This window comes from Echeneis naucrates, chromosome 23, assembly GCF_900963305.1.
Source record: "Echeneis naucrates chromosome 23, fEcheNa1.1, whole genome shotgun sequence".
Taxonomy (NCBI): domain Eukaryota; kingdom Metazoa; phylum Chordata; class Actinopteri; order Carangiformes; family Echeneidae; genus Echeneis; species Echeneis naucrates.
In genome coordinates this window covers 6810227-6822437 of record NC_042533.1, presented here as the reverse complement: position 1 = coordinate 6822437, position 12211 = coordinate 6810227, and the positions used below count along the sequence as shown (strand labels likewise).

The window sequence follows — 12211 nt, the reverse complement described above, 5'->3', positions numbered from 1 at the left end:
AATCATTGCAAATGATTTAATGACATTTCTTTTTATCTCTGCTTATTGTTGGCATTTACGCTGTACTGCTGTCTATCATTGATATACATGTATATAAACAGTAAGAGAACAGTGTGTGAAACTACATTTTGCTTTACATTTTGGGGTAGTTGACTGTTATAAGGAGATAGCACTATTGTGTTTACTTTAATTTTATTGTATTGTATTTTAAATGCATGTCAGTGTCTCTTCTATCGTTACAAGTAAATTGCTGCAGTTACTAATACATCTCTTCTTGGGGACTGATGTCTCACAATTCACAGTTACATTTCCCTTCAAATGCACTAGGGGGCATTAAAGGAAGGACAATGAATAAACCAGAGCGATTGCTCTTCTCCCCCTTTCTCTAGAAGCTGAAGTTATGCTGAAAGCCAACAAGAATGAGTGTATTTTTGTGAGTGTCCTCCAAAAAGTCTCATCTAAATTGGAAGGGAAATCCTAGAAAAAGGCAGATTCCCCATCTGGTGAATATTCCCAAATACACATTAGTATTTTCATCGAGGTTATTTTCCTGCTATTTGTAATTAAGTGACAAAGAAGCAGACACACAAACAAAGGTAGCATTTGGAACATATTTATTGCCTTGTTCGTGGGCCAAGTTAAAGTAATTTTGAATAGTGGTGCAGTTCTCAAGGCGACATTTCTTGCATTTTCCTAAACAACCAGTGTTGCAAAGAAACACTGTTTATGCTTTATGTTAAACTATTTCTCTTGCACATTTACTACATTACACGCATGCTATAAGTTTTCATTTTTGATAAAACATTCCAATCCTCCTTTCCTCTGCAGTGTAAGCCCTTGGTTGTTTCAGTAATTAGATGCATACCGTCCAAAGTTTACGATGTATAACAGCTGAACTTGCATGCATCAACAACCATGACAGAGTACCCTTGAGAGAAACAATGAACATCCAGCTACTCTGTTTAAGCAGCACTGGAGAAAAACATCTGCTTTAAATGCTTGAGAATGGAAGTGCCGCTGCTGTCCACAACCTCCTCTTTTAAATATGAATGAAGCACTTCGAGGTCAGGTTAAGATACGTGTGCCTCTCCATTAATATGAAAATAGCTGTTTTGTGATTCAGAATAGACCTATTTGTGTCTCTGCAAATATGTCTATTACTTTGTCAGTGCAGTGATGTCGGTTATCTGTGTGTTTCAATATACATGTGTCTATTTGTATATGTAGTATCTGTTGGTCAAGGGGTTTGTGTTTGTCAATGATAGAACTAATGTGTTATCCATGAATGGTTCAACACTGTCAATAACCCTTCAGTCTCTAAAGGAGGCTCTGGGGGAGGAGGGACAAGGGGCAGCTTGTTGAGAGTCAACAAGACGAAGGCAGGTAGATTTCTTGGTGACATAGTTTGAGTTTCCAAGGCAGAAAAAAATGTCCATCTGTGCACATTTTTTAGAAAATGTTTTGTGGGTTGAAAGAAATTATACTGATTAAAATAAACAGTTTTAAGTTTATTTTTAGTAAATATCTTCAAGGAAAATTATAAATGTCTCTCACTAAACTATAGGATCACCTATGTGATAGGGAGGCTGCTGGAACTTTGGGTATGGAGAAATTGTGAATTGGGTATCGAGAGACGGCCTGCTGAGAGGTTTCAATCTGGGTCCATCATTAGCCTTGGTTCCAGGTGATGGAGATGACTATATCCTTTATCATTCAAGGGTGTTTACCTGAAATACCTTTCTAAATTACAGTACTACCATACTCCCGGCTCCCGGTTACATTTTTTCAGCTTTTTACAGATTGTAATGCATTAAGCTCAACTTCTAAAAGGCCAAAGTCGCAGCTGATCTTCAGGATGTATAAGATCTAAACTAATTTTATTCAGTAGCTCTGGGACGGGGTGGTTTTACAGTTGGACAGATAGTTGGAGAACACGATTAACTCTTTTTTAACAGGTTGCATTGGTCAGCAAGTAACCCCCTCCTTCCACGCACAATCACACAAAAAAGTGTCATAGTCATATGTGTGAATCAGATTTTAATTCAGGTGTGAAATCCGTTTATCTCATTGATAAACCGAACAAAGGAATTTCTCTTATGAGGTTTCCCTTGGACTGACCAGCAGATTGTTGGTTTCCCACATCTTGAGTGTTTGTCTGTTGAGAGATTCCCAGAGACCAACTGCGCTTTGGAGTCACACACACTCACACACATACAAAGGGGTCGGGAACTATAAATATAGAACAGGCATAAATAGAATTGATATTCCATGTGCAGACTGGATTACAGAGTACATTTGTGTATTGTGTGCCTGTGTGTTTGTGTGTCCCCTGGGCATAAGTGTCTGTTCCCACGACCTGCCCTCCATCCGTTCTTCCTTCCTTCCTTCAATCCTTCCTTCCGTATATCTTTCCCATTCACTGGCCAGTGTAATCAAACAGAGGCTGATTTTGGAAGGGGAGAATCAAACCACTATTATGGCATTCACTGGCCATCTGCCTCTCTGCCAACACAGAGTGGACTAAGTGAAAACTACACAGCTAAGTTATCTTCCTGTGTAAGATGTTAAGGCAGTTTTTATTTTCCTGGACTTTTATTCCACCTCTTTTGAAAGGATTTTTTTAACTGGTTACATTTCAGATGTTGATTTCACAATTTCACAGTACAAGTACTTTTGGAAACCTAGTAAAATTTAATGCATTAACATTAAACTAGTATTTCCCAACCGTTTTTGGCCACTGGAGCATTTCAGATCAGTATTCAGTTGTGTCCCCTTGTCATGTTTCTGATGTCTGAAGAGTTATTACCAAATCCATCAAGTAGGGACTTCCCCAAATGGCTTCATAAAAATAGCTTTTTTTTGGCTCAATGTGGTCAAATTATCTGACAGTTCACAAAAAAGTAAACATCAGAGAAAAGTAAACCCCAGAAGACCTTCAGTTTTCTTTTTCTTAACCTAATTTATTATCTCACAGACCCTCAGATTTATCTTGTGACCCACTGTAGGGAGCCTATAGATCAGTTATGATATTAAAATACACTATGTACAATAGTTCAAATGCCACCACTGTAATCTGCTTAAACAGTAAGATGCCACTAATGCACATCTAGTAAGAATCATATAATGAATTAAATGATAATACTCCAGTCCAAGCCACTGTTCCTACACAGCAGAACAAGTACTTTCTGCTGCTTTCTCTGAAATTCAGTGGGTTCAACAAAGACTGGGAATGTTCCCATTCATTCTCCAGTGCAGGCATCCAACAATCCTTCATTTCCCTCCAAATACTGGTATATTAATAGAAAATAAGACTCACAAAACACCATATATTGTTCAGAAGAAGAAAATGCGTCTGTCAAATGTTATCAAAAGAATAATTTATTAGCTGTCTTCCTGTCTTTACTATGTCTGCAGTGACACGTGTAGACAAAAACCTTCTAGTCTGTTGCAGGATAGTGGGTGGTGAATTTGCGCTATTGCATTGAAAAACAAATGAATACAGGCTGGGTTAGTCATCAGAGTCACCTCCTGATTATAGCCTGCAGTGGGATCGACACACGGCCTGCACATTGTGAAGTTCGCATTCAGTGTCAAAGACAATTATATGGGGTGACCATTTCCATAATTAAACATTGGTAATGCTGCTGTGTACCTTCAATACACCCTGATGTATGATGGATCATAGTTCTGTTATGAGAAGCATTTCATTTGTTTTAGTGATTAATATATTGAAATGGTCCTTTAATATGACATCTTGGGACCAAAGTTGCTGTTTTATGGGTGTATCTGTAAAAGACAGGAGCTGCTTTTCAAAAGCAGGTCAAGAATTTTATGAAAACAGAGTTGATACACTAAAGGAAAAAAAAAATCTTTCTTTCTTTGTTATCTTTTATATCAAGCTGCCTGTGCTTTTAAGAAAGTAGCTCAATTTAGGCACTGATATGTTATTTGTGCAAGCAGGTCTATCCAAAGGAGCAGGAGAGCCAAGCTGACTCAATGTCATCAAAGCCCGGTCCAGAGCTATTTAGTTAAGAGCTGATGTTGCGGACTTTGTTTGACATTTTACTCCTAAATTAGCTTCATTTCATTGTTGTGTTACCTAAGAAAATGGGCCCATTTCTCCAGAAAATTACTTTGGGGGCCAGAACAAATTTGTTGCTGGCCATGGAGAACAATGTCGAAACATACACTGTCCTCAGGGCAAAAGGGAGAAAAACATAATTGAATTCTGAATATCATTGCTTTTGTCCTCCAGATAAAAAGGTTCATGATTCAGTCTTTGATTAGTGACCTTCCTGAGTTGGTCTACCTTGTGATATTTGAGTCTGTATTTGCACAGCATGTACAGAAAAAATCAGCTTCCTTGTGGTTACTCCCTGTTTAGGGGAGCCATGAAAAAGATCAGAGATTGAGTCATAAAAGAGTTGAAAAACCAGATATTTAGTGCGTGTGTAAACACAGCTTTGGCCAAGTAAAAGAATGAGGCTGAAGTAGTCCAGATGTCTAGGAACTGCAGACAAGAAGTAGGTACAACTGTTGGTGCAGAAATCAGACCGGCTGTGAGGCTTTCTCCGTCATAGATCCGGATCCCCCTTCTACCTCCTTTCCTCACGTCCTCTGACTTCTATCTTCTCTATCTTCTGGCTTTTGGCCACCCTTTGGTCTTCTGTGATCACATGCACACTTCATCAACGTCAACATCATCTTTGTCTTCATCACCACCAGCAACCACCACCATCATCATCATCATCATCTGGATTCCAGCCGTACTTCTTCACTGTTGCCTATACAGTCTCGCTCCCTCCTCGTTTCTTCTCTGGCAAACACACACACACGCACACACACATCTGGAAACAGTCAAAGCGTCTACATGAACGGGGAGGGGGGCTACCTCTCTCTCTCTCTCTCTCTCTCTCTCGGTATCACTGCAGAGCTGAGCTGCAGGGGCAGCAGAGGCAGAGAAGACAGAGCTCTAACTCCCGATCAGTGAGATACAGGCAGACAGACAGACAGGCAACAAGGCAGGCAGACAGACAGGCACACAGACTGACTGACAGAGACACCGTCGGACCGCCATGGACTGGACCAGGACAGAGAAACCCGTCTGCGGATGAGACAGGACGGCCTGGCTTCTGTTTTTTGGGGGGACTCTGCTATAGATAGCCTACGTGGAATAACCGGCAGCCTATTGGGAGATTTAACCCCGTGCTACCCGTGATGGAATATTTACACTCTTCTCATTTTCTAAATTTTCTCCTCTTCTCTTCCTCCACCACCTCTTCTTCATCCTCTAACATTTTGACACGCTGCTGAAGATGCGCACGAATGCGTCTTTTGCGCACTTCTATTGCGACCGTCACTGACAGCGCCCGTGCTTTATAACCTTTTGAAACCTTTTTTCTGTTTTCTTTTTTTTTTTTTAATCACAACGACGCTGAGGGGGAACACGAAAGTGAGAACGGGCGAGGTGTGAGTTGAATTGAACGCGGTGCTGGTCTCATGTTTCTCGCCTAGGGCCCGGATGTACCGAGGGATGCACCGGTGCGTTTTCCCAACCGGTTCCGCCGAAAGCTCCCTCTTTTTTCTTGCCTTCACCTCCATCATGGGGATTAGGTAATATTCACTCCATCCGAAGAAACCCTCCCCATAAATAAAAAAACAAAAACAAAAACGGAATACCCAAAAACTGTCCGTGCCAGACAGTTCTTTCTTCTTCCCCCCTTTATAATTTCTTTATTTTTGGGGGGGGCTTTTTTGCCTCTTGTTATTTTCCCTCCTCCTTTCCAGCTACCCCCCCTCTCTCTCTTCCATTCACCTATAGGGATAACGCCGGACTACATTTATGGTAAATGAAAGCAAAAACATGTACATCCCGGAGGACACCCTTGAGAACCATCAAGGTATGGTGTCTTTTTTTTATTATTACTATTATTGATAACTCGCAAACATCTTGTAACTGTGCATGAGAGAGAGGTGTTGGGTGGTGTTAAGAGGTATGATGATCTCGAAATAGGAATGGGATGGGAGAAGAGGTGGAGGTGGTGGAGGGAATGAGAGGGAGAGGCTGTAGGGGGTGGTGGTTGGTGTGTGTGTGGGGGGGGGGGGGGTGTTAGCTTTACTCGCTTTCAACAGATGGACAGATGCGCCCCTTCTTCTCCTTGTCCACTTCCCCCTGTGCATCTTGTTCATTTGATCGTTCCCTCCTCTTATGTGCACTTCATGCAGCAAGTGAACTTACACCATGTTCACTGAACAAGAAGGCTGCAGGGAGCCACCAGGGACAGATATGGATGAGGCCTTTTTGAGTGTTTGACAGGCCTGTCCACGGCATAATGGGTGGGCAGTGGTCATATTTAGCCAACAGGCAGTTGGGGATTATTACATTATTGTTTAGGCACCAAATGAGAAAAAAACTGTGCAAATTATTTTCGACTCTGCAGGAGGAATAAACTAAACTGCATATCTCTGTTGCTGGCTGTTCATGGACAGTAAAATTTAGCACTAAAGCAGCACTCTATGGCTGTCGATTCTCACTTCTTCTATAATCAATACTTGAATTTGTCACGTTTGAATCCAAGTTGTTCATGTCCGCAGGACTCCTGGAGAGCAGCAGAGAGTGAGAAATGGCACAAGGATGACAGGTGGCAGTAGGAGGGCCTGCAGGACTGATTTGTCTGCTGAGAATTGGGTTGATGATGTGCTATTTTGGGGGGATGGCAGCGCAGCACGGTAGGCTGCTTCACAAGGCACGACTGAAGTTCAACCTGATGGACTTTTAAAAAAGAAAGAAAACGGTGTGACAAAGCAGCGCATGAAAAAGAAAGAGTGAGTCAAAATCCAGGGCTGCGGTCTGTTTTACGGTGAGGAAAGGGTCTGTTTCCATTGCGCAGTATTACGCGTCGCTCCTTCCACCCACGTTGCAGAGAGAAAAGCCCGGCGATGCGTTCGTCCACGGACAGGCGAACCTCGTAATTCAGCAAGGGGCCGTTTGTCCGATCATTATTATCATCCTGTCAACCTTCAACAGCATCATCATCATCATCTTTGTCGCCTTCGTCCACCACTTCCATCATAACCACATACCTCTGCCTTGGCGACAGGTTCCATAGCAACAGGGGATGAGGAGAGGGGTGGCGGTGGATGCGTGTGTGTGTTTGTGTGTTGCAGTGAGGCACATTCACCAACAGTTTACAACTAATCATACGTTGTATATTACCTGCAGAAGCTGCCATCATGGTAACCCAGCTGACATAGTTTACTGGCAGCTCAACCATCACCAAGTGTGTGCAGTCTGTGATAGAAACCACAGCTGAAATTGCAGCTGCTCTGATGTCATCTTAAGCTATTATTATCATCAGAAAGTACGAATTTTTTTGTCCAAGAACCCCAAAGAGGAAATAGATATCCTCATCATAACAATTGGCATAATGATATAGTGTGTATCCACTTCTGTCTGCCACAGTGACAGCCAGGAAAAGTGCTTGACAAGCCAAGGAGACCAAAGAAGTGCTGTAATACACCTTTTCAGAACAGGGTATCATTTTTTTCAAGATGAGATTTTCTTATAGCGCAGCCTGAGATGATCGGCACCGCTCTTCGCTCCTATTACTGGCCTCTTGCTGTTGAATGGCCAACTTAAAGTCTATTAAATGAGTTCAGATGTGACCACAGAGAGTATATCTATCACTGCGTGGTGTGTGACTGTTCAGGTGTGAGTGACATCAAACACCAAACATCTCCAGATCAGCACAGGTCGAAGAAATGGCTTAAAATGATCAGCTTCTTCAAGCTGATGGAGTTGTGTCTGAATCTGCTGCTTCAGTTCTTTTTGTCTTAAAAGAAATTATTGTAGGATTTTTAGCAAATGTACAGTACAGGCCAAAAGTTTGGACACACCTTCTGATTCAAATGAATAGGAAAGTGTGGACTGCATCTTGTTGGGTGGTGGCTTCAGCACCATGGACAGCTCGTTTTTCATGGGTGTATTGACAGCTAGTTGACAGCTTCTGAGTTAGTGGCCCTCAGGAATCACCGTCTGGATCACTGGTATGTTACGTGTCACAGGTTAAATGTAGAAATGAACACAATATCGCCAACTTTAAAAGTGTTCATATTACTGATGTATGAGGACAGCCATATAAAATTGGCTTATTATTCTTTTTCTCAAAATTCATTTAGAAAGAGCAATGATGAAGTGGCCAGCAGGGAGAGGTATTTGTATTGTGGTGGCTACTTCATGAGTTTCCTGCAGGTGAAAAACTCTGCTGTTGTGTAGTTATTATACAGACCGCCCTATGACTAAAGGTTCAGCCTCACACACAATAGCCCAAAGTTTCCCAAGAGGATGAACCCCTACCAGTCTGTTACTGTGCTATATCTGACCCCAACCTCTCCTGTCACTGTCACAGCAGCCCAAAGTAAAGACGTGATTTAAGGCTAAGTCCTGCACAGAAGTAACAGAACAGACGATGGCTTATATTACCTTACAGTTCCTCATACTGAATACCAGCTTGGCATTTAATACCAGTTATTGGTATTGGAGTTTCTCTTTGTCGTCAATTATTTCCCATCTTTATATCTGCTCTGTAATTCAGAGTTGATGTTCCACATGATTGCGCTGAAAGCTTATGTTCACTGAATGAAGCAATTATACTCCATCTACATAATCCATCTACATAATTCGATTTTTTTTTTTTAAATAAGTGCACAGGCTTTCAAAAGCACACACAAGAACAGAAACAACCCAACAGACTGCCGTGATCTACTCTCCATACATAATTGATGTGTCTTTGAGCAAAAATACACCTTTGTCATCTCATGTCATTGCATGTACAACAGAAGTATTCACACACACACACACTTATTTGAGTAGCAGTTTTCAACAGCGTAATCAGTGAGTTGATTCTCCCTGTGGGCATTGTGCCAGAGGCATGATACCTCTGTTAGGGATATTAATTGGTTTCCAGTGGTTACCCCAGGGTGTTGGCCACCCGCCAAATCACCTCACTATAATGAATTTATTTGATGTACTCAATGATTCTATTGAAGTTACCTCAAAAAAACATGTTGCAAAAACCAACAATCTACTGATGTGTTTACTTTACATACAGGAAACATATTGTTCCATTCATTACCTGGACGTTAAGAGAGAATCCTCTGGATTAAATATTTTTCTTCAGTATCAAATCAACAGGAGGAATCAAAGCTGATGCCCTCATCAAATAAAGGCAATGGCTAATCAAGTATTTCATTCTAATGTGCATAATTAGACTCTACAGGGGCAGAGAAACTGTGAAGCGAGCTAAGCTATCTATCAGTATGTCTGACATAGATGGAAATCTGGGCAATTAAGCACCAATCTACCTTTACTCTATCCAGTTGGTGTTCAGCATTAGTTTGGAGTCGGTTTGTGGCAAGGTGAAGTGAATGGAAACTGGTTGTAATGGTATTTGTCTGCAATTTGAAAGGTTTGGAAAAATGTGATGAACACTACATTCCCTGACATTTCTGTCAGAGAATGTAGCCTCAGTCTGTGTGTTCTACATTGCAGAGCTACCTTTTACGTGTTGACACACATAAACAGACTGATACTCTTTCTGATGTGTTGTGTTAGTTAAGTGGGCCATTCATATGATGTGTTTTTAAAGTCTTTTTGCAACTAAAGTTTGCTTTGTAAAAAAATAACCAGAAGACAAAATAACTTAATTTGAGTCCATGGCTTTTGTAATCAGTTATTATTACCATCAGTCAGTCATTTGAAGAGAAACACTTCCTGATTTCATTGTTTTTAGGATGGATATAAACACACTGCTGGATGTTTTTATATCCAACAACAACCCTAACCCGCCTATTGGTGTGCTGTGGTCAAGCATGACCTATTTTGATCAGACATTATCCCCCTGTAGTATCTCCCTCACTCTCCTAATAAAAGCCAGTCAATTGAACTTAGATTCGTTTTTCTAACAAAAAATGGGAGTGTGTGTGGAAGTGCATGTCTGTCCCCTTCTGCCAGCATGTTTGTGTCTCTTGTGAGTGGACGTTACTTACCATGTCTTATAGAAAATAAATAACTCCCCATTGAGGCAGAAGCTTAAGTAATGAGGCAAAACCCCCAACTTTGCCCAAATTCATTCCACCACAGTCACGGCTGCTGGTCACTGAGCTGCTTTACCAGAAGACTTGAGCCTCCTGGATGAACTTGTTCATCCAGGAGGTGAGCATGATGTAGTTCTTTAGTTTCACTTAAATTCCTTTATTGCAGGTTGCATTGCTTCCCATCAACAGAACAACGTGGGACATGTAACTTTACATTTACACACAATCCATTTTCTTACCTTCTTGGTTTATTTCACACGCCACTATTTTGTACTATTTGGGTACCTCAAAAAAAAAAAAAAAAATGATACTAGATTTCAGAGGGTGGAATCATAATATAACATTTGCAGGGGTAGCCAAGACATCCTGAATCTTATGGGCCAAACTCCAAAACATGCTGGATCCTACAATACCCTTAATGCAACTCAACTGTAGTCTGGTTAGAGTCAGTTGGTTGGTTCTCCCTGCCAGCAAAAAAAAACAGATTTACCAAATTCTGTGCTTTGTGAGATGAGTATCCAGACAGCAAAAAAAAAAATTAATTAAGTGAAATTAAAAAGAAAAGCCAAAAAGTTTCCCTTTTAAAGGATATAATAGTATCTAAATGTAGAGTTTGATGTCCCTTAGTGTTAAGGGATTGATGAGAAAGGTCATTGGGACACGGGATTGACACACAAATATGGACTCAGAATACAGAAGCTATGAGGTATAGTATGTGTTAAAGATGTATTAGTCACAGCAAGGTTAAAGCAGCCTCAGCAGAAGATGTAATGAGCGATTAAAGGCCAATCAGCATTAAAGAAGTTTGTATCAGCGCCTCAGAATGTGTCATGGCTTTAACTTAAGGATGTGACTCAACAACAGCTGCTCTGAACATAAAACACCATCTGAGAGGCAAAAAAGACACATGGAGTAAAGGAAATGGAGGAGGAGTTGGTCGAAGGAGGTATAAGAGGGGGAAAAGACAGACTGCATTCAAGGAGAAGAGAGAGAGTGATGGAAAGGAGGGATGGAGCAAAAAGACTGACTGGTGAGAAAACAGAGGGATTGAAAGGTGCAAATAGGGACAGCCAAGGGAGAGTAAGGGGAACCGTAATAGGGAGGAATAAAGGGATGAAATGAATGAGGAGGCAAGAGAGCGACAGAGGCAGAAGGAGGGCCAGAGGAAAAGAAAGGGAAGCGAGGGAGCACAGGAGGAGGAGGAGGATTATCTGTGACTCTGTCTCGCTTAAGCCTTTCGTTGCATATTGGAAATCTATCCAGAGGCTGTCTTCTGCTCTTCGAGCTATTGGGCCTCGGTCTTCATTTCTGGTGGGACAATATGGTAACACTTTGTGTGTGTTTGTGTGTGTGTGTGTGTGAATGAGAGACACAAATAGAGAGGATGCAGTTGCCCATATGCATTGTGCCTGCTTGGATGCTTCCGTCTGTGTGTGTGTGTGTGTGTGTGTGTGTGTGTGTGTGTGTGTCTCGTCTCTGCTCAGTTTGGACATGTGTTTAAGTGTCCTAACTCTCGAACACACACACATACACATCACCGATTCTATTGATCTGGCTGAAGCCATCAGTGGAAATAATGACTGTAGACCTGTGGCACCTTCTGTTACACACTCTCTTTCTGAGCTTCTCTACCTCAAACCCCTGCAATCATGTTTTTGGCTGCCTTCACCTTAAGTAACCTTTCAATTATTGGATGCTGTTTGAATCTCATTTATATTTAACTCTATAATCCTCATTGCTTAAAAATGCAGTTGAGGTTGTAAGGTGTAAATACAACACAGTTTATCTTGAAAAAAAGATATTAGGTTTTAAAAAAGTACAACTAGTCAGTTATTGGGTTAGTTACTGGTTGTCCCATCATATATCATGTTTGCATATATAAATTTGTGGTTTAGTCATTTTACTTTGCTGTTTATTTTCTGAAAGGAATCATTTAAAAATAACTTGCATCCCTTGGATGTATGTAAACTTCTTAAATATTTAATTCTTACATTTTACATAGACATTATGCATGACTCTTGTGACCTCCCTAAGGAGAGTTTCAAGTGCGTGTTCAGGCTTTACAGTCGATACCGCCTGATTGTAATGTTTGAAACTGCCTTTTCATGAACAAAAC

General features: G+C 41.1%; 1 protein-coding gene across 2 annotated transcripts in view; it reads left to right on the top strand.

The window, feature by feature from the left end:
- The window catches only part of cacna1c (calcium channel, voltage-dependent, L type, alpha 1C subunit), a 158974-nt gene that overhangs the window by 4093 nt on the left and 142670 nt on the right, over positions 1–12211 (top strand). Inside the window, exon 1 of one of the 2 annotated variants that reach the window (XM_029494871.1) lies at positions 5843–5900. The exons of the other annotated variant lie outside the window; for it this stretch is intronic. Coding sequence (XP_029350731.1) covers positions 5843–5900 — 58 coding nt within the window. Of the gene's footprint in view, positions 1–5842; positions 5901–12211 lie in introns of those variants that run through there. 2 annotated transcript variants of the gene reach the window in all.